At 44.2% G+C, this 23,057-nt stretch overlaps 1 protein-coding gene across 1 annotated transcript in view; it reads left to right on the top strand.

Moving 5' to 3' along the window:
* Positions 1 to 23,057, top strand: part of dcc (DCC netrin 1 receptor) — a 263,043-nt gene that overhangs the window by 216,592 nt on the left and 23,394 nt on the right. Inside the window, exons 17-24 of the mRNA XM_061262994.1 lie at positions 1,087 to 1,325; positions 2,485 to 2,623; positions 4,189 to 4,296; positions 6,897 to 7,091; positions 8,021 to 8,053; positions 12,557 to 12,622; positions 18,893 to 19,055; positions 22,366 to 22,589. Coding sequence (XP_061118978.1) covers positions 1,087 to 1,325; positions 2,485 to 2,623; positions 4,189 to 4,296; positions 6,897 to 7,091; positions 8,021 to 8,053; positions 12,557 to 12,622; positions 18,893 to 19,055; positions 22,366 to 22,589 — 1,167 coding nt within the window. The remainder of the gene's footprint in view (positions 1 to 1,086; positions 1,326 to 2,484; positions 2,624 to 4,188; positions 4,297 to 6,896; positions 7,092 to 8,020; positions 8,054 to 12,556; positions 12,623 to 18,892; positions 19,056 to 22,365; positions 22,590 to 23,057) is intronic.

The raw sequence follows: 23,057 nt of genomic DNA, 5'->3' as shown, positions 1-23,057 counted from the left end.
TACTTCACACTGAGAATGGCACAGGTCAAGTGATGGTATGCCAGCTTTCAACTGTGAAATGGTCTGAAAGAAATCGAATCTAATCTGTTTCTCCAGTGAACTTTCCCCTGGGAATAATCTGCATGAATCGAGATTTAAGTGTATAATATATAAAAGAATCTCACAGTTTAAGAATAGATGTTTGTGAGTCAGTCCACTTGCAAAAGGCTTTCTATATTTAAGTTTGTAGATCAGTGGTTCTGCAGTTTTTTATTAAGCTGGCGAAGCACTCAGCGACAGGCCTTCCACCCCTAACATTTTTCTTCACAGTACAAGACTTTAGCTGTTCAGTGATATTACATGAAATATTTTCCACAAGGTCTTCTCTTTCAGTTGCTGCTTAATCCAGGTTGCTGCCATTTTATTATTTAGGAAACTAGCACCAGTGGAGAGGAACAAATAACCACAATAAACAAATCAATATTTTCTTTTCAAGGGAACGGAGTCCAACCGAGCCTTTTGAAATGAAGTAAAGTTTATATATTTTATCTAGGTCTGCTTAATGCCTGGTGTTAACATTCTGTCTCTGTGAGCCACTCACTAGGTCTGATGCATCAGTCTAGTTGCTGGGCTCATTATTCTGACGCTATTATGTTTTTTTTTTTTGCTACAAAAGACTTTATTCCTAAATGTCTATTGTCCATGTTTCTTAAATAGTATTAGTGAAGATGCTAATACCATGTCAAATATGTGTTTTCTGCGGTTGTGACAACTGATTTGTGTCTTCCACGTGCTTACTAATCATTTTCTCTCTCCTTCGGAGGTTTGAGTTTTGTCTGCTAGTTAGTGGACGTCAGTAGCGCCTATCCTAGCACCCTCGCTCTTTGTGATATTTGTAGAGTAATGGAGTTCTCTTTTCTGCCTTCTCTCTGTCACTTCCTGTCCTTTCTGTTACTTCCTGTCACATGACCTCCCTCTCCTACTCTCACCCGCTCTTTCACTGCATGGCTCCTTCACCCATTCCGGCATTTTCCCTGTCCTCTGTTTGATGCATGCATCTTCCATTTATGTGTCTGTGTGTCTGTGTCTGTGTGCGTCTGGCTCCAGACCCTTTAGACCCATCGGACGATGATTTGTTCCATCTGTTTGATAAATTCCCTACTCCCATGCCAGATACCTCCACCCCCATGATCCCCCCAGTAGGTGTGCAGGCCGTGGCCCTGAGCCCGGACTCGGTTCGGGTCAGCTGGGCCGACAACTCCGTCTCCAAGAACCAGAAGACGGCCGAGGTGCGCTTCTACTCTGTCAAGTGGAAGACCAGCTACTCCACCAGTGGGAAGTACAAGGTACTTAAGCAGTGTTTTAGGGCGTCTAATGTCTAATGAATATAGTGAGCTGCACTGCGGCTGTACTCCCGAGCCTTGTTTTAAATGGCTTCAGTGAGTATTCGGTTATACTAATGTGATAGTATAAAATTTGCCCTAGTTAAGGGCCGTTTATTTATTTTATTGCAGTTGTTTAGCTGAAGCCTTTATCCAAAGCGACTTTCAGTGCAATAGGCAGGGGACAATCTCCCGTGGAGCAATGTGGGGTTCAAAGCCCTGCTTTGGACTTGTGGCAACACTGGGCTTAAACCACCAACCTCCCGGGTCCCAGTACGGGGGGGGACAATGGCTCAGGTGGTAAGAGCAGTCGTCTGGCAGTCGGAGGGTTGCCAGTTTGAATCCCACCCTGGGTGTGTTGACGTGTTCTTGAGCAAGACACCTAACCGCCAAATGCTCCTGACGAGCTGGTTGGTACCTTGCATGGCAGCCAATTGCTGTTGGTGTGTGAGTGTGTGTATGAATGGGTGAATGAGAAGCATCAATTGTACAGCGCTTTGGATAAAGGTGCAATATAAATGCCAACCATTTACCAGTAAATTGGGGCTATAGGCTGCCCCTATCTAGGAACTAAGCACATATCTCCAATCATCAAGCAATTTGTTTTTACTTTAATTAATATTTTCACATATTATTATCATATTAAGTGTGGGACTCAATTTAAAAAATGCTGAAATATGTTGAGGAGTAAACTGTTCTGTGCAAATATGTACCCCAAGTCAAGGTTGAAGCTGAGCACTCAATAATTGAGATTCTGGGTGGGCTATGTTAAGCAACTGAATTCAAACCCTCAAGTTTATTTCATAATTTCACTAGAATGGGCCTTTGGCCTTCTGACATGCGTGTGGAACCAAAGATATGGCAATTACGTTAATACAATTAGCAACATGCAAATTACCCTGTTTCATTAGGGTAACCCTTTCCACACTGTTTCGGCTGTCTCTACCCTGGTGTAGAAATACCAGCTACCAGCTGTTTCAAAACCTAGCTTGAGCTGGTCAAACCATGTTGAGTATAGAGCTGGTCTGAACTGGTCAAGCAGCTATCCACTGTTTCAAAGCCGAGCTTGAGCAGTTTTTTTTTGTCAGCGGGGTAAAGCTGTTCTCTCTGTGTTCTCCTGCAGTCTGCAGACACTACTGCCCTGAGTCACACCGTGACGGGACTCAAGCCCAACACCATGTACGAGTTTGCCGTCATGGTGACCAAAGGACGCAAGTCCAGCACATGGAGCATGACGGCGCACGCCACGACCTACGAAGCAGGTACCACTCATTCGCCTGGCTACTACTACTGACGACTTAGCGCCCGTGTTAGCACATGATGAAGCAGGTACCGCTCGTTTGGCTGGCTACTACTACTTCTGAGGACTTAGCGCCTGTGTTAGCACATGATGAAGCAGGTACCACTCGTTTGGCTGGCTACTACTACTTCTGAGGACTTAGCGCCTGTGTTAGCACATGATGAAGCAGGTACCGCTCGTTTGGCTGGCTACTACTACTACTGACGACTTAGTGCCTGTGTTAGCACATGATGAAGCAGGTACCGCCCGTTCGCCTGGCTACTACTACTGCTGAGGACTTAGCACCTGTGTTAGCACATGATGAAGCAGGTACCGCTCGTTTGGCTGGCTACTACTACTACTGAGGACTTAGCGCCTGTGTTAGCACATGATGAAGCAGGTACCGCCCATTCGCCTGGCTACTACTACTAACGAATTAGCGCCTGTGTTAGCACATGATGAAGCAGGTACCGCCCATTCGCCTGGCTACTACTACTAACGAATTAGCGCCTGTGTTAGCACATGATGAAGGAGGTACCACTCGTTCAATGAAGCAGCGGTTACACTCAGTTCTTCTTTGTGAGGCCTTGTTTTTCACAGGAAAGAAATGCAGTGTAGGAAATCCATCCTCTCCTGCGCTTCTATTTGTGCAAACACGATCCACGGCATATTGGTATCCTTTAATCAATGTGTATGGCGGGTAGTGTCCTTCTTTGGGTCTCCCCGGTGCGATTTTGCCAGTGCGGGTTTGGTAATTAAGATACAGCGCTAATGATGGGAACTGTCCAGGATCCTTTCCAAGGAAATAATCGCTTGTGTATTCGCTGCTCATTATATTGAATGTGCTCACACTAGTTAAGTAAACACTGACCTTTTGTCCTCTCCTGGTTATCTATCACAATTAAATCGCTGGCCAGCCAGTTCTTTGTGTTGTTCTCTGTGCTCTAACGTATGTTTCTGTTGGAAGCACAATTGTGCGTTTCGTTTCCAAAGAAACCATAATTCAATTTCAAAGTTCTGTGTAAGTCTGGTAATACCCTCAAGGTTTTTTTTTTCTCCCCCCCATGATAAAATATTGTACAATATCATAGCCTTCCCATTGTAGTTGATAGTATAGAGGTATTTTAGCTATTAGTCGACTGAATTGAACATTTTAAACATCTGCGTGTTTATACATTTTCAACAGGGCTCAGATTACATGGTGGGGAAACTCGCTTTGAAAAGCTTTGCAGTTAATTGCCCCTTTGAGCCTAAGGCTTGATTAAGACCAGCTGTAATTTGAGGCTTAATTGCGCCCGGAAACAAGCTGTGCATGATGGCGCGTCGAGGACCACACGCCGGCGCGGCGCTCTACGCTTGAGTCCACTCTGACCGCGTCTGTCTGTCTGTCTGTCTGTCTGTCTGTCTGTCTGCGCTTTATGTTTGAGTCTGCTCTCACCGTGTCACGCCGTCTGTCTGTCTGTCTGTCTGTCTGTCTGTCTGTCTGCGCTTTATGTTTGAGTCTGCTCTCACTGTGTCACGCCGTCTGTCTGTCTGTCTGTCTGCCAGCCCCCAGCTCCGCGCCCAAGGACCTGACAGTGATCAGCCGAGAGGGGAAGCCTCGAGCCGTGCTCATCAGCTGGCAGCCCCCCCTGGAGGCCAATGGCAGAATCACAGGTGAGCCCGTCGCTGTCATCCTCCGGGAACCTGACCCCCTACCACTGCCCACTCTCCAGACTGTGTATTCGTATGATTGTCGAGTGGGGTGTTGGATGCCACTTGGTGCTAGGGGGAAGGAGGAGCTGCTAACTTCTGTGTGTTTTGAGTGTTTGTGTTTGAATGCGTGTGTGTGTGTGTGTTTTGAGTGTTTTTGGTTTGAATGCGTGTGCGTGTGTCTGTATGAAGTGTCGCATGAAGTTCGGTCAGGGAACTCCACTAAGGCCAGCCGACCAATGGTCAGCCTCGCAATCGCATAAACAAGCGTTTTCAACACACACACACACACACGCACACGCACACACTTTTCATACCTATCCAGTCACAGGCACTCATCACTAATGGAGTGCCCTCTTACAGTATATATATATGTGAGACATTCCCTGGGCTTGTCTTTGCTTGCGCTGCTTCTGCATCCTTTGCTTGCTCCTGCTATACTGCTGCTCACCCTCCACCACCCCAGCTACCCCCTGTTTGGATCAGCATCTAGGTACAAAGGGGGTTTGTGTGGTATTGCTCCTGGAGTGTTGTGCTCCCTGTTTGATAGGTAGTACCTGAAACAGATCCATTCAGCGTCAAACCTAAAAAATGCCTACTTACATATTCATTTAAATATGTAATGTAAATGTGTGAGTTGTCCTGACTGATCCGAACTGCCCCCTCATCAGCCTCTAGTATCTCACTCTCTCTCTCTCTCCCTCTCTCCCTCTCTCCCTCCCTCCCTCCTCGTTTCCCCCTCGGACCCTCCGTCTCTCCCTCCCTTTCTCTCCCCCTGGGCTGTAATCTGTAGACTGTGTGACCCAGAGATGTACTGCCCTTTCATGTCCCCCACCCACCCCCCACCTTACTCATTCCTTGATGGAATTCCTTGTTGTAAATCACGGTGGCAAGAATCATCCTGACCCTCAAAATCGTATGGTGGGCTGCTAATGACTCCCGGCGGACCCACTGATTTAGGGATTTGGTTTTCTCTTCGGTGTTCATCCTTATGGGAACAATGTGCACTCATCCATGGCTTCCAGTGGCCATTCATAAGGATGGTAGTGAAATAGCATTGGATGTTATCCTCTAAAGGAAGACATATGGAAAATAGCGGGTGTTGGCTGAGGAACCTACTATCAGTGATGGTGTGAAAAGCATGGAAAAGATATTTCTTTATAATTATTTTACTCAATACTGACTATGAAAACGTTCATTTTGTCAGCACAATGCAGTTATGCATTATAGTGTGATTTTCTCTGCACAAGAGCATCATTACAACATATGTAAGGGATAATGCCCTATGAACGAGTCAGTTATGAGGATATAATTGCCCGACAGGGTGGTGCTACAGCCCAACGCAAAGCAGAGGGCTGTTTACCACCCTGAAGGGCAGTTATTTCCTCATAAATGACTCGTTCATAGGGTATTATCCCGCTTATACCACAGCTAACTTGCCTGAGTAATGTACTTATGGACTATTTATTTTTAGTTTAGAAACAAATATTCCGAAAAAAATGTTCTGAAAAGTGTCTTAGTAATTAAAATAATTACACCTTGAATTATCGGTAACCTTGCTCACATCGCTGACCTAACATGGTGCAGTCAGTCGCAAGGCCTATGTCTTGGGCTCATTATCTGTGTTGAAATTTTTCCACCCTGCTCGGTCGCTGTGGCAGACGGGGGTCTATTCCCCCTGGTGTTACTACTCAAACACAGACAGAAGAAAGCCTGCTTAACGAACATTAGGTGAGTCAAGAGAAAAGACGATTGTTGCCTGGTTACTGTAAATGCCCGGAGAGAACAGAGCTTTAAAATAAAAGTAGAAAATGCAATAATCTGTAGGCATGTTACATTATCCCGCATTAGTATCCGCTGCGGTCGGGATGGTGTTGAGTCATGCTGAAAATGTAAAACCACTCTCAAATCTATAAAAAGTTTGAGTGGAATGTCCATTATCTTCGCTTCCTGTTGCTATAATACAGTACATCAAAAAAAATCAAGAGAGGACATATGCCTGGAGGCCACCATGTCATGGCAGCTTCTGTTTAAAACCAAAACCGTGACTCATTGGTGACTAATAGCTCCACAGTTCGTAAATCAGGTAGAGAGTGTTCCTCTGACTGCGCTGGCAAAATTTCAAGCCCAGGTTTCTAACATTCTTCTTTCCTGGCCAAATTCCAACCGCCGTTTTCTAAAATCTCTTATGGCAGTGGCTAAATTCTATCCTGACGCCCACCAATCAAGTGAAGTTTATTGACTCCACAGGTAAATCCTCGTTGCGACCCCACCTCAATATACACGCTGTAAGGAAGTGTATAGCACTATGAGGAAGTACAACAGTACGGGTGGTGGGTGGTGATCATGTTTGTTGCGACCTGTAGCATAGTGGTTAAGGTATATCACTGGGACACACAAGGTCGGTGGTTCTAATCCCGGTGTAGCCGCAATAAGATCCACACAGCCATTAAAGGCCCTTGAGTAAGGCCTGCTTAGTCTAATCAACTGTACGTCGCTCTGGATAAGCGTATCTGCCAAATGCCATTAATGTAATGTAATGTAATGTTTCCCCAATCTTTCAGGATACATTCTGTTCTACACGCTGGATAAGAATATGCCTATTGATGACTGGGTAATGGAGTCCATCACTGGGGACCGCCTCACGCACCAGGTCCTGGACCTCAACCTCGATACCGTCTACTACTTCCGTATCCAGGCCAAGAACTCCAAGGGTGTGGGTCCCCTTTCTGACCCCATTCTCTTCCGGACCTCCAAAGGTTGGCTGAGTACCATTTCCACTGAAACCCCCACATTCACCACTGCTAAGAGGCTAAATCCAAGGGACTAGAACGCTCAGCCTTTCCCCTTTCACTGCTTTGGTGTTACCATTTCCCCTTCTTTTGACCTTTTTCTGTCAGGCAATAAACAATAAATATACCCATACCATTGTCTTTTAGTTTTCATTGGTTGTTTTTTGTCTGTTTGTCCAGCATGCTTCCACATTCTTTTATTTTTATAGGCTGGTTTTCACCAGGCTATTTTCTAAAATGGTTGTGTTCTCTATTCAGAACACAAGGCACTGAAATAGCTTTCAGAGCAGGGAGGACTCTGGGTCCAGATCATCCTCGAGTGCTTGATTAGTTGTCTGCACTTTCCTCATTTTGCAATTAAGATCACTGTTCCCTGTATTCTGCTGGGTGCAACATTAGAGCTCAGATCTAATAACATTTCTAAAAAAACCTGTTAGACCAAGACATTTAAGTAACTTCCAACACAATTTAGGGAACATTACGCTGGTAGCAGTTGATATGGTTAAATTAATTGACTGTTATTACTTTATTTGCCGTGCTTCTACAACTGGAAAATTCATTATGAAGCTAATGTATAGAAAGAGCACTGATGTGTCTGATTTAAAATGAATGTTTAAAGCGTATTTGCAGCTAACGGTAATAAAATGAATAAAGGCTTAAAATGTCTCTAAAAGTCCTTTGAACTCAGTCTGCATATGCCGTAGTGCTGTGTTTTTGTTTTTTTTTACCAATGCATTTGCAACTGTGTCCACTTTAACTGGACGGAACATCATTTCTGAGGGCTGAAAAGATCTAAAGTCTTTCTTGCAGAACACATTGACTGTTCTCCCTGCCCAAGGGACCCAGTGCCACTGCAGAAACACTTATCTTGTCTTGTTCTTTCTCTTCTTTTCCAGGTGACCATCCAGACAAAATGGCCAACGACCAAGGTAGTTTCCCCTGGGCCCGTAACTGTTGAGATAAACTAGCATCTGCATCTAAAAGTTGTAGACTTTTATCATGGCCTATGACTGCTAATCAACAAATATACACTACACAGGGTGAATTCAGGTTTTAATAAGACTGGTGATGAGGGCAGACTGAAAAAAAATGACCTGAACTCACCCTACAACTCCAGGCAGTACACACCAGTGACGGTGTGCTATCACTGGAGATGTGTTATAATCTAAAAATCATTTCAGTTCATTTTCATATTTATTGTCACAGCGGAAGTACATTTATTTTTAATTTGATAATTCAATGAACGGTTCAGCAGTTATCAGTGCACTGCTGCTTCTGGGCGGGAGCGGGCCTGGTGAACGGAATAAGAGCCGTACACCAGTGCTCTCCGCATGCCCACTCATCAACCGCGGACTCAGTCGGATGTTTCCCCTCCGTGATAATTCATCTTCATAATTAAGCATAACTGCACTGTGGTGGACCATCAGAGGAGACGTGTAAACAGATCGTCTGCCTGCCAGCCCTTAACGCTGCAGCCTGAGAGCAATAGTCAGTCGAAAAATCCCTCAAGGAAAAAAACTCAATTCAATTACTGTACGCCTTTTATACAGGCCCCCCTTACGGAGGCATTCCTCTCCGATTATTTTCCTTTTGCTCTTTCGTTCAGACTAATTTCTCATCAAAATTAAAAACACATATTTGGACATTCTGGCGCCTTACTTACGCATCTCTTATCGGTTTCGCGCATTCGTTTTTGCTAGGCTGAACTTGATTTTTTCCGATCTGGTTTTCCAGGCCTTTGGAAAATCTGAATTGCCGATGCGTTTCTAAATCGGTCCTTTGAGCGGTAAATTGTCTGCGGGAAAGGGGGGGGAAATCCCAGCTGGTTTTTTTAAAGATAATGGAGGGTATTGGATTTCAGTGTGACCTGCAGTCATCTCCCTGTCTTGTCTCGTCACTGCCAGACTAATGAGAATTAGTGCTTATTAATTAAGACTTAATGCAGCCAGGAAGAAGGCCCCATTTAGATTTTAATTGATGCGTTGCCTCCTGAAAACAAAATAAACCAAAAGAGCCCCACCAAGCAACACCTACAGTAATCATGATTTCTGAGTAGTTAGTCACCCTATAAGGCATGTTTTGGAGCACTTGACTATGAACTTGTGTGTGTTTGAAGTACAGGTGGGTCATTGCTATTGTACAGTGCCGTGAAGTAAGTTTTGAGTTCTTACCCTCGCTTGCTCCGGGAAAACCGATCTACCTGCGTAAATCTGTTCTAGAATATCAGTTGTGACCATTTCCCCCAAGATTGATTAAGTGTAGTCTAAGAATGCAGTGAGTGGAGGATGGGCAAAGGTCTGCCCAACCCACACGCACGCACGCACGCACGCACGCACGCACACACGCATGCACACACACACACGCAGAAAGACACTGTAGTCTAAGAATGCAGTGAGTGGAGGATGGGCAAAGGTCTGGCCAACACACACACGCACACACGCACGCACACACACACACACACACACACACACGCATGCACACACACACACGCAGAAAGACACTGTAGTCTAATAATGCAGTGAGTGGAGGATGGGCATGGCTCTCTCGTTTACATCTGGGTTCTGCCCAACACACACGCCTACACACACACACACTCACGCAGAAAGACGCGCACACACACACCTATACACACACACACGCAGAAAGACACGCACGCACACACACACGCACACACACACGCAGAAAGACACGCACGCACACACACACGCACACACACACACGCAGAAAGACACACACACGCAGAAAGACACTGCAGTCTAATGAGGCAGTAGAGGATGGGCATGGCTCTCCTTTACAGCTGGGTTCTGCCAAAGATTTCATACCACTGGGGAGCTATATTTTTGTTAATCCATTCCATGTGCCATCAGATTATTTTCTGTGTGTGTGTGTGTCTGTGTGTGTGTGTGAGCATATACTTTTAACTGAGTTGGGTTTTTTAGTTGTGAAGGGAAATATTATACAAAAAGAGAGATATTAAACGCGGGAGTGTGTAAGAGCCACAGACTAAGTGAAGTGCTGTGAGCAGAGTGGAAGCCCCTGCCGTCTGGGGCCCTTGTAATATAAATCAACTCAAACGGGGCCGCAGGAGGCAGTTGTGAAACCAGAGGCCCAAGATTGATGCACCGCGGTCGTGTGGACCCCCACCCCCAGCCTATTTCCTGGGTGGTCATAGCGAGTTGCAGGGTAAACGCATGCAAAATTCCATTCGCCATGGCCCCCTACTCTTTCATTGGCCCGTCAGCAGCTTTGGGAGCCATGCGCGTCGTGTTCCCGTGTCTGTCGCCTCGCTCAACCCAGAAAATGTGGAGAGGCCCTATTTCTGAAGAAGAAACGGGGCAGGCGGATGTTGATTGATAGGCTACCTCTGTAGGCCCTTTTCTACCTGGGGCAAATCAAAATGTGTTCTCCCTTTCGGGGGGGGCCCCCTGATGTGACCCATTTGTCATTCTTCCCCTACCCCTCTGTACCTGTGGAAAATCCTGCTGGCACAGTAGTACTGCCAACTACAACCAACAGCGTGCACACTCCATACTCTAGGATCATAGCAAAACATATTTTATAATAATAAACAGAGCTAGATCAGAGTCTGGGGACCCAGTCAAGAAAAATGTGTTTCTTGACTGTCAATATGACTGGTGTATCATAACAAGTTTTTGAAGTGTCCTAAATACAGATATTTTTGGGGCATCATTATTTGTCTGTATATATACAGCATACGCAGTAAGCTCCATTGTTGGCATCCCATACTGGTAATTATTTTGAATAATTTTGGTTTGATGCAGCATTTGGCATGTACCGTTAGATGCAGTTTAGTAGTACAGTAGGAAAAAGCCAGCTTTGCTGGGCTGATTGCTCTGTTCCGGTCATTATGGTTTTTTTATGTTTAAAAAAACATTATGTTATGTTAAACTCTCAGAAATAAAGATATGAAAAGTGTCCAAAAGATACAAATGCTTGTTCCCCGGGCAGTACCCTACAGGTACTTTAAATTCAACCACTAGTCAGCTCTTTATAATTAAATTGTACCTTTTTTGCTTGGAAAAAGTACTCAACTCAATTTGTATCCAAAGAGAACATTACTGTACTTTCAGGGTTTTTTGGAAATAGAGTGTATGTTATGTTGTTATTTTTCACATTTTGAGTTTTTTGTTTTTAGTTTTCTGTGCATTGCCAGTCAGGGGTCTCAATGCACAAACTGTACATTATCAGCTTGAGGGGATGCTAGTAATGTAAACGGTTAATAATACTGTAAATTATTTTAAACCCCAAATTTCCATACACACTGAAAACAGCCCATGTGACATCGTTTTTCTTGAAATTGAAGAGCACAAAAGCCAGCCGGTAAGATCCAGGTGGAAAATTGCTATGAATTTCTTTGTTTCGTTTTTTCTATATTTTTCTCACTCATCTCTCATATATTTTTTTTCCATATTTGGCAAAAACAATAGAAGCATCTGGTAATTAAGTTGGCGCTGATTTCCGGTGGTACAATGTGAGATGCAGGCTGCTCTTAGGATGTATGAAATATGGAATCAGCCCTGACAACAAAGGCCCTGCTCCTCTGCTCAGACTATTCCCCCAAGCGTTGCTCTTCCAGTCAATTTGGTCTCTTAGTGCAGCCTGGGTGCAGCATAACAAGGGCATGGGGAGCTCACTTATTTTGGTTCTCAATACATACTTGGGGAATCTTTGTACCAGGAAATAATTGGATATTGAGCGATTCCTTGGGAAAGGGCTTTTGAAACTTGTCTGTCTGCGGAAGCCGGTGGCTGTTTACCCAAGAGAGGCGTGGTGAGGCCTTTGTGGTGGTGTGGAGAGTGGTAGATATTGAATAGCAAGCTTGTGTAGGAACAGAGGCAATTGTCAATGGATGTTGCCTCACTCAGGGTTTTCTTGCCGGCTTGTTTGTGCACACAACACACATATACACTACACATTTGCATCCATGTGATATTAAGGGTTTTCAGATTACAGAAAACTGCGTGACCGTGTATTAGCTTGGTATATGTTGTTGTTCAGTCTCACCTCAGTAAGAAATTTGCAGAAAAGGCTTGATTTAAAATAAATTATTATTTCCATTTGAATAGAACTGATTAATTCCTATTTCATTTAATTACATTTTGCATTCCTCAATTCAAAAATCTAATTCTTAAAATTGAAATACTGAAACAAGAGGTTAGATTGTATCACATTTAAATGTAAATCTAAGTATTTCAGTTCAAATAAATGTCTGATGCTTATCTTTATATACAATTCAGGCATTTCATAAAAATGTCTCTTCGGATTTGCATCATCCCCTCTGAAGTACCAAAGCATCACCAGAATATTTAATCTCATTGTTAGTTAAAATACCATTTTTCTCAAATTCGTGAATAGCAGCTGATGTCAAGATGTCAAGCCCCCTTCACTGATACCTGCTCTCTGATCTGCAGGTCGCCATGGAGACGGAGGCTACTGGCCATCTGACAATAACCTGATTGATAGGAGCAGCCTGAACGGTAAGCGCTGGAATCGAGCAGAAGCAGGGCCGACTCAGAAAGCCTCAGGGGGTAATTGCTTTCCGTCTGGGCTGTGCGGGCTCCCAATCCGCCCGTCCCAAACTCCTGGGCGCCGGGGAGAAATAAAAAGGGCTCCTCGACTCCTCACACGACCCTGCCATTGCGCAGGCCTTAAGGCACCCGCGTTGTCTTGCGCTGCATTCTTAGAGAGGCGCAGGAGAGGTAGCAGGGCTCGAGCGGTGCGGTGTCAACAGCGCCGGCTAATTTCCTGGGGTGTGTGTCCTCATTCTGTGTTGTTTGTCTTTAGATATACTGCTCATCTTTTAAGCCTCTCATCAACCGCAACAGAAGACTTAATCTGGGCCAGTGAATTAGTAATGCATTGCATTCCAATTTTCTTGTCTCGCTACTATTCAATTAATTTAGCTTACGTTTTGTGTACCATTAAAATATATTTCAGCAATTGAATTTTCTGTAATATATTTTTATGGTAGAGAAATACAAATAAAGACTAGACTCACTTCTGCCAAAAAAGGGGGTGAGGTAGATTAAAAAGAGGGCTTTGTGGCTGATGTTTGATTTCATCCAGCCCAAACTGTGATTAAGCGTTGTTTGCTGGGCTCCTGGGCCCTGCTTCAGACTGTAAGGGTTGTCAGATGTAATTAACCGATATCGGTCTGGTGACTGACGGGCTGTCCCTTTCGTTCAGCCGAAGCCCTTTCACAGCCCTGCGCGATTCAATCAAACCATACTTCCTTTTTCTCATTCAATCACTCAGGAAACGCGTGGCCGTTTGATTAGGGCACGCCTTGAATGCTTTAATTGGTGGAGCTCATTATAGGCCCTGTGGGATTTATTTTAACTCTTTTTTTTTTTTACTATTTGAACTATTTTTACTGCACAGGGCTTTTTTTTAACTTTAATAAAATTATTAAAAGTGCTTATATAACATTAAAGAAGCAGGTCATATGAGTCAACAAGTCAATTGCCTTACTTCCTATTTTATTTAGACTACTGTTTATTTTTACATATCCATTATTTATCATCATGCCCTATCAAGTCTGTTTTCCCATGGTATATATCTTCTCATTTAGCATGCTCGAAATGCACAACCCAACCAAATGCACTTAGTATAAAAAGGCAGGTACTTTTTCTTGTATCTAATCAAGCAGTTGCAGTTGTGGTATTAATGCATCCAACGTTTGATTGAAATTGCATTTCCTTGAAGTGATTTTTTTTGATTGGATCCCCCATCTGTCTGCTCAAAGTGAATGTGGTTCCTCGACCAACCAGGCACCAGAAACCATTCATCTAATGTAACAATTACGTGTTCCCCTGAAGCTGTCATCAGCAGGCACAGCGATTGGCCTCTCTTAACCAGTGGTTAATTGCAAAGGTTGAGGATCAGAAGAACATGAACCAGCAATTAAGTTTTAAAGACAGGGCGAAACACAACACTATGGCTGCTGCTGGTTCAGAAAATCTTGTTTGAATTCACAGCGAGGAGCTGCTCCTACCTCATCAAATTAATCCTACTCTGCCTCATTTCCCAGGCTGACCATGCTGGGCCACTCAGTCCGTTGGGAAATCCTGCGCTAATTAGCGGGGACCCAATATACAGGGACTGTGAGATATGAGCAGGACAGAGAGAGAGGCAGAGAGAGAGAGAGAGAGAGGGAAGGGATGGAGGGACTTAAACAGGCTAGTTTCTGAGTTGATGTGGAGCAGATGCGTACGTCCTCCTGTTCGTTGCCCTGCGCTGATTTCGGGAGTGCTGGCTTCGCGCCGCCCCCCCCGAAATGACAGCGCGGCTGACAGCCCATACCGAGGCCTGCTGGGATACGCGGGGTTGAGGCTTCAGTGATTAAAACAGATGCTCTGCCCGACGGACTGAAGCCTGCGAACAGGCCGAGGTATCGGGGTGCTGCCGGTACACAGGAAGCACCTGCGTGTGCACGGGGTCTCAGCAGAGAAGTACAGTGCCCCCCTCCCCACGGTCCGACCTCAGCCAGCTGGACATCGGAATGTAACGCTACTCCTGAACAGGGGAGAATCACTTAGCCACGCCTCGAGTCTTCACAGTTGGGAATACTAGGCGGTTTCAGTCCTCAAATTTGGGAATACTGGGCAGCTGTCGCCTGGGAAAAGCCTGTGTCTAAAGAGCTGAAGGACTTCCACAAATCTGTTACAATTTCCTGTTTTCACTGCTGTGACATTTGGCCATATTGCCAGGAAGATGATTATCTTAAGTTTTATGACTCTGCTGAAGTCCATAGTCCAAGTTTTGTTTATAAAACATTGTTGTCAACATTGAAAAGCAAAGCAATTCTGTTGACGTTAACGTTATAGAAATGTTGAATGCCCTCGCTGATTAATTGAATAGCTATAAATTATTAGAAAAATAACTGGTCTAGACATACATTAAGCCAAATTAATTGGTCTGTAATACAGTGCAACACACCTTGGTTACATCAAAAACTCAAACACTCAAATGATACATGCAAATGATGTCATTGTATGTGTCATACTGTGTCATCTGTGGTTTGCTCAACACCGCTAGAGACCACTTTTTCTAGTCCAAGCCCTGTTCATTTCCAGGAATAATTTGTGGGGGTGACCTCATGGAAATGTTATTGTTGCTTGCTTCTTTTGAGGATATTTCATATTTTGCAGATTGGTGAGACATGAATGAAAAAGGTGACTGTCTGGAGCATATTTACAGTATGTAATAATGAGGGGAAAGTGCCTCAAACTAACATTTGATTTCTTAACAAATATAGAGCAAACATTTTGTTTTTGACACATCATTACTGTGTGTAAACCATGTCCTGGGGCACTGCTCCATGAATTGGCATACAATGCAGGAATTAAATGACTGTGTGCTTCATGAGCAAGGTTTATTTGAAACTTTGCAAAGCAGACCCTAACCATGATAAAAGGAAGCAAACTGTTTATTCACTTCCAGGAGTGCTGCTCTGTTTCAGCTTGTCTTTAAACCTGGAATTCATGTTCTGGCAAGCTGATCCACTGACTGACAACTACTAATATCAATATTAAAATACTTAATGAGATCATTGCAGACTTCCCTGCTGGTTGACCAGTTCTGACCAGCTCCATAAGTCAACATGGTTTGACCAGCTCAAGCCATGTTTTGAAGTAGCTTGTTCTGCTGATAGAACTGATGGATTAAAACCACACACTAATCACTGCAAATTCCACCAGCCACTGTTTGTTCAGGGGGTTCATGACACCAGATCTTTTAGGTGTTAAACAATTTTTCTGGATAACTTTATTAAGCCACAGGCATGAAGGTAGGGATCCTGCCAGTGGTTGTGGCTGGGAAATAATTTAGTATAAAGAATTGGCTTGCCCACGGTGCGCACCGATGAAAGTTAACAAAAGCGAAATGAAAACTGGCCTATAGACAAGTCGATCAGAGCTGATGTCTATGGGAATATATCAATTTCCCGCCTTCCTTGCCTGACTGAAGTTCTTGAAAATGTACTCGGCAAAAAACGATGGAACCGTGAACTATCGCCACCGTGAAGTATGTTGTGTTAACGATGCGGAGAGGAGGTGCCTCTATTTCGTGAAACGAGAAGCAGTTGCATGGGCTGAATGTGGCTCCATCTCTTGTTGACAAAGACGGCCATTACTCAGAGACACTGAGATGCAGCCCTGCTCCACATTATGTGTGTGTCTCCGGAGAAGGGGAGGAAGTAGCAAAGTAAATTAATTAAGAACCCCGCGTGTAAAATCGAAAGCCTGCGGATATCGAGCTTTCACCGTTAGTCTGTCAGCTCCTCCTGTACCTTCTGGAAACAGAGCAGGGAGTGGCTGGAGACTACATCGGTGCAAACTCTTCTGGGTTCACCTCTGGCCGGCTGTTTATTCTTCCTTCCTGCGCAGAGGCCTGGAGGGGGAGGCTTTAATTGAACCAGCTCTCCGTTAGCTCGTTAGCCGGTTTAGGACTGCACTCGCGTGGACGCGATCGCAGATGTTTTGTGTGTGCAGTGAGGGCAGGCAGCCGCTGCAGGGGTCAGCTGCAGGTTGAATCGCGATGCTGACGGGGTTAGTATTGTCCCCTGTCAGACATTTCTCTCCCCTGCACTCCACATGTTTCACAGGTTTCATGAATATTTTATTAACATACTGATGCACTAGATCCTAAACCTGCAACCCTCACACTACTTGTCTATTTGTACAGTGTAGTACAGTATAGAGTGCTGAGTAGTGTATATATTTAAAACAAATATATATATTTTTTGTGCATGAAACATGATTTATAAGTTAACTGCTGATTATTTCACAACCTGGAAACTATCTACATACTCATTCAATTCATCCTAAATCGAGTACAGTACAGTTCTTTGTACAGAACAGATGTGAGTCAGACAGTTCCAGGAACAGCTCAATCTGCATCATAACCTACAGAATATTACTAGGGAGCCAGTGAGAATATCTGCATATTCCCAAACAAGCGAGGTAGTGTTTGGTCGGCCCAGGCGATGGAGTCAGGATGAGTGAAATGCATCTGCCATTCTGCGGCTGTTAGCAGGTACTGTACGGACAGGATTGAATGGTGAAACTCCATCGCCATTCATCGCCTTGACCTTGGGTGTACTGTACACTGAAGAGGCCTTGAGATTCCTCACACTTAACCTCGTAAAGATGAGAGAAAGGACAACATGGGGATGGGGGGAACTGCCTGTTGGGAACTGCGGTGTAGTTCAGCGCTTCTTATCAGCAGTGTGTTGTGCTGTGGTTTTTTTTTAAGTAATTCGCTGCATTTTAGTAATGCTGCAAAGTGTATGTACTGCAAGAAACAGGTCTGTGGACAATAACCGTCACCCTGAAGTCATGAATCCTTGAAAATTTAAATGAGTAGTTTTCATTTCTGAAATTTATTTAAATGTTCAAGGTATGAATTGTCAGTATGAATTTTCTGCACATTGAACATTGTCCACATAAAACCCTTTTATTATTTATTTCTTCATAATTGATTAATCATTTATAATAGAGAAAGATACCATACAGAAATCGACTATGTACAGTAGGTATCATATCGTTTTTTTTTCATATAGGGTCTATATATTAGATTTTCCATATGGGTAGGTAAGTGCGCATCTATGGTTGGTGCTTTAGGAATTTTCTGAGTATCGTCATGCTTTATACTTTATGCTTTATGGTCGCGTTTACCTATGATTTACACCATTTCGGTATAGTTGCCAGGAACGCACATACGTACAACAAATTTAACTGTCAATGCCTTTGTGTTTCACTGGAGGGGATACTCTTGTTTTTGCAGAGTAACAAGCTATTTGTGAGACGGGCACTTCCCATTTATATGTGATACATTCCCTTCCTGTGATACATATCTTAGGTCATATCTTTCACCCAGGGTCCCCTGCTCCCTATTCAGAATATGAAAATGTAACTTCTCAGCTTTGGCCAAAATGCATTTAGAAAGCGCGAATGTGAAATTACACTGGCAGAGCAGGATTATATATCTCTCAAGTGCCTTGTTAGCAAGTGAAGCCACAGCTTTTTCCCATCTAATGGACAAAGTGGATTGCTTCTGTGTTCAACTGTGTCACAATAATGAGTCGCTTGCCTTACGAAAAAGTAATGTATGTTAAAATATGCCACATTTTCTGTGCCATTTCACTGATTACATGCTGCATATTGCAGTTTATTCTGCAAGTCCAGAAATAATTGCGTGCAGAGTAATTGGCAGTCACCCCAATATGACATATACTATCTGCTTGATATAGAAATTATCCCAATATCGTGTAACGATCCTTCAGAAAATTGGTGCCAGATGGTACAGTGAGTGGCACCTAAGGTAGGAAACTGCGCCTATAGAATCTATAGAAAAACTGAATCTGCCCTGTGAAAGCCCATTATTAAGTACCAGTGGAGTTTCAGGTGCGCCCAGATGAGTGGCTGACTTATAAAGACGTGTGATGTTAACCCTGCTCTTGGGGTGACGTTGGCTCAGGCGGTAAGAGCAGTCGGCTGGCAGTCGGAGGGTTGCCGGTTCGATCCCGCCCTGGGTGTGTCGAAGTGTCCCTGAGCAAAACGCCTAACCCCCAAATGCTCCTGACGAGCTGGTTGGTTACTTGCATGGCAGCCAATCACTGTTGGCGTGTGAGTGCGAGTATGAATGGGTGAATGAAGCATCATTTTGTACAACCTCTTTGGATAAAGGCGCTATATGAACGCCAGGCATTGCGCGTGATGTTGACCCCGCTCTGGTTTTTCCTCCAGAGCCTCCGATCGGTCAGATCCGGCCCCCGCATGGAAGCGTGACCCCGCAGAAGAACAGCAACCTGCTGGTGATCATCGTGGTGTCGGTCGGGGCCGTGACCATCATCGTGGTCGTCATCGTGGCGCTGATCTGCACCCGCCGCTCCTCGGCCCAGCAGAGGAAGTGAGTCGCCTGCGCGTCTGGACCACTTCACGTTGCTCAAAGTCTCATCTCTACGTTCTCCACCTTGGATTTGCGCCCAAATTCACGTTATTTCAGTCTCGGGTTCCTCTCTACTCCAGCCGTACCTTCATTCAGTCACACAAGTCCCTTCTTATTGCAATGAATAATGTAAATGCGCAAACATGAAGGTAAAAATGGAATTTGTGCGAGCGGTGTTGATGTGCGAGGCTTCGAGAGATGTGCACACAAAGGTTTTTTTTATACCCCATCCTGAACAGGATGTGCCAAGTTGCTTGGCTTGCTTCCCGCTCGGAGAGATTGTTAGAGAAAATGTTACCTTGAGTATGTGGCTCAGGCAGCCACGCATTCAGAAATACGCTTTGGCACCTTCTCCATTAAAAATCAATGGCTCCGTCAGAGAGGAATAGCCATGATTTGTGTAAATCCAAGAATTTTTGGAGGGTTGATCTGAGCGCCTCTAATTCCAAAACTCGTTGCTTTTTGTTTAACTTGTATAGGCAGGTTTTTCCTAAAGGTGTTTGTTTGAGGTGTGAATTGCTGTACCGCATGTCGTTGTTAAACTTTTAGGGGATTTCGCATTGGAGAAAGATTTGAGCACACAGTATTCTGTCTGATAGTCAGAGATTGTTAGCTGCAGTTACTCCCAGTGTAAGACGCTCTGTGGGGGAAGTTATGAAGGATTGGCCTTTGTAGATCATTCAGACTGTCACATAAATTTATACCTGTGCACTTTATTTATTTATATCTGACACGACTTAATAATTTTAATAGTGGAAAAAAGAAAGGAAAGCCACAGATGTGTGTGTGTGTGTGTGTGTGTGTGTGTGTGAGTGTGTGTGTGAGAGTGTGAGTGTGTGTGTGTGTGTGTGAGAGTGTGAGTGTGTGTGAGTGTGAGTGTGTGTGTGTGTGTGTGTGAGTGTATATGTGTGTGTGTGAGTGTGTGTGTGTGTGTGTGTGCGCGCATATGTGTGCAAATGTCTTTTGTCTTTTTTCTTTTGCCTTTTTTGTTCTTTAATTATTCCTGATACGGTAGAAAATAAGCACAATTCAGAGGCCACATGAAAAGGTTTCAGAGAAAAAAACACCCCCGCTGATAAGCTCTGGGTGTTGATAAGACAGCTACGTGTCACGGCATATTTTAACGCATTGTAATGAAGAATGGGGAGTTGACCCACTGCTCACACACGGCTTCCCGTAAGATGGCTGAGGAGACCCATTACAGACTGACCCCGAGTGACCTGCTTCAACAAGCCAGTTCATTTGTAAAAATTTCTGACACCTGAATGAAATAACTTGAGAATTAAATGGTTGAGGTATTTTTTTAATGTTTATGCATTTGCTCTGAAGAGGAGAGTAAATGAGAAAACAGCAGAGTGAAATAAAGATTTGGGGAGTCACCCCCTAAGGGTATACATATTCTGTTCACAATTCCAAGCAGCGCACATTTTCATTACTATTATCAAACCAATCGTAATGAATCCTACTCCTCTTTCAGAAATAAACACGGGATCGCACCAGACAACAACACTAAAGAATTTCCCTAGGAAAGGGCCGAAAGCAGCTTATAGCAGGAGCATATGCGTGCATGCATGCGTGCATGTGTGTATGTGTGAATGTGTGTGCGTGTGAATGTGTGTGTATGTGTGTGTGAGAACATGTGTGTGTAAACGTGTGTGCGCGTGTGTTTGTGTGTGTTTGTGTATGTGTGTGTGTGTGTGTGTGTGTGTGAGTGAGTGTGTGTGTGCGTGCGTGTGTGTGTGTGTGTATTGCGCCAACTATGTCCTTGTTTGTGTATTGGGTCAGTTCTATCCATTGGCCCTGTGAAGATTAAATGCAGTGAAATAAAGTCCTTGATATATCAGATCAAATACAGAACCAGACACATTAACTCTCCCCTTACAGTTTGCTGCCTCAGTGTGAAGTCTGAAGGTCAGTAAAAAGCATTTTACTCTGTACGAGCGGGGCAGCCTGTAGTGGCTAAGGTACCTGACTGGGACACGGAAGGTTGGTGGTTCAAGCGCGTAGTCACATAAGATCCGTACAGCTGTCGGGCCCTTGAGCAAGACCCTTAACCCCACAGTGCTCCAGAGGAGATTGTCCCCCACTGTAAGTTGCTTTGGATAAAAGCATCAGCTAAATAAGTGAAGTGAAGGAGCATTGCTTTTTAATTGGTTTCTCAACAGCTCCGATAACCTGGTGTTTACTTGAAGTCTTATGATTTTATGTTGATGCAGCGAGTTCATAAAAGATCATGAACCTTTTGGCAGACCTCCCTCTAAGTCCAAGGACCTTCATGTAAACTTCTCGTTTCGGCTGTGACGAGGTTGACAGAAATGTTGAAGGGCTTGTATGGATGCAGATTTTGTTCTAGACTGTCTCCTAAACACTGGATCCAACCGGAATAATCATGATCTTTAATCATGGCCTTAGTCATGGCCATGGTCAGTTTTAGTGCTAAGAAAAGCCTCTACCCAACCACTCCTGCTCATGTTCAAAACCACAGCTGGTGATGACGGCCATATCTATGTAATGTAATGTAATATCTGTTTCTGGTTTCCATGCCAACTTCTGGCCTTAATTACTTAATTTGCCGTAGCATTTACACCATCTGACATTTTAACTAGATTTCTTGATAAGCACATGAATGACAGCCAACGACAGTCCCTGTGTCCCTATATTTTGAAACTGTGATCCAGTCTACAAGTGAAGCAGAGTTGGTGTAAACAGCCAATTAGCTCACTTAGCCAGCATAAATGATGTGGATTGGCTGAACTGCAGAATGTTTGTTAGAGTGAGACTAGAGTGAGCAGAAAGCTGTTATCAAACAAATTATCATATTTCAAAAAGTATAAGTACACAATCAGAGTGAATAGTGTCAAAGTATTTAAATTCCAACTGTCACCGCTCTAGAAACTGAACATTCTGCCATTCATTCATTCCAATGGGACTTTTTTCCCTGGAAAACCTTAAATATCTCAGAAATTATTGGGCATATCTATTTTTTGGTGTCAGAGTATGCAGACAAAACAACGGCGGAATAAATATAACGTTCGATTGCTTCGCAATTACACTAATAAAACGTTCGGATAACAATAGTGTGTTGCTTCGCAATCACACTAATCATACCTCACTATAAACGTTTGGCCTAATCGCTTGGCATCATGCTTCATATCATATTATTGTACTAAATGTCCCTTTATGCTGTCAAACTGCCTAACTTCACTTTGCATCACTCAAAAGCGCACCCAGTAATCGAACCTGCCTCGCCTCGCTCTCGCTCCCACTGCAGGAAGCGAGCCACCCACAGCGCCGGGAAGAGGAAAGGCAGCCAGAAGGACCTGCGCCCTCCTGACCTGTGGATCCACCACGAGGAGATGGAGCTGAAGAACATCGAGAAGCCCTCCAGCTCCGCCCCCTCGGGTCGCGATTCGCCCATGCAAGGCTGCCAGGAAATCACCCCTGTCAGTCACAGCCAATCAGAGAGCCAGATGGGGAGCAAGAGCAGTCACTCAGGTATGACCCCTTCCAATCAACCTTCTCTCCACAGAGCGGCAGTTTCAGTCCGGTTCACAGTAGCCTCGTGTCGTCCACATATGGCTCAGCTCAGACGCTTATTTTAACATTATCCCCGTGAGTTGGCTGGAATTCTTGATGAAATTTGGAGCAACAGCAGCCTAGATTATCGAGTGTGTCAGATCTTATGCGCAATGAGCCCCTTTGATTGCAGATCAAGCGGTTTTTTAAAATGGCCTCCAGTTCCTGTTCAATGTTTAATGAGCAGGGCTGGACTGCCAACAGGCGATGAAAATATCATTTAATAACACAACTTTGTCCTTAAGTTTCACCCACAGATAAGGCAAAGTGTTTGTTTGTGAAAACACATTATTTTTCACATCTAATTTTTGTAACTGCTGAAGTCTGTTTTAGATTTTGATTGAATCCGAGGACTATGGTCCGTTCTGTATTACTGCAGTGCAGCAG

Source organism: Conger conger, chromosome 12 (assembly GCF_963514075.1).
Source record: "Conger conger chromosome 12, fConCon1.1, whole genome shotgun sequence".
Lineage (NCBI taxonomy): Eukaryota > Metazoa > Chordata > Actinopteri > Anguilliformes > Congridae > Conger > Conger conger.
Note: the sequence above shows the minus strand (reverse complement) of the source record. Positions and strands in the feature narration are given on the sequence as shown.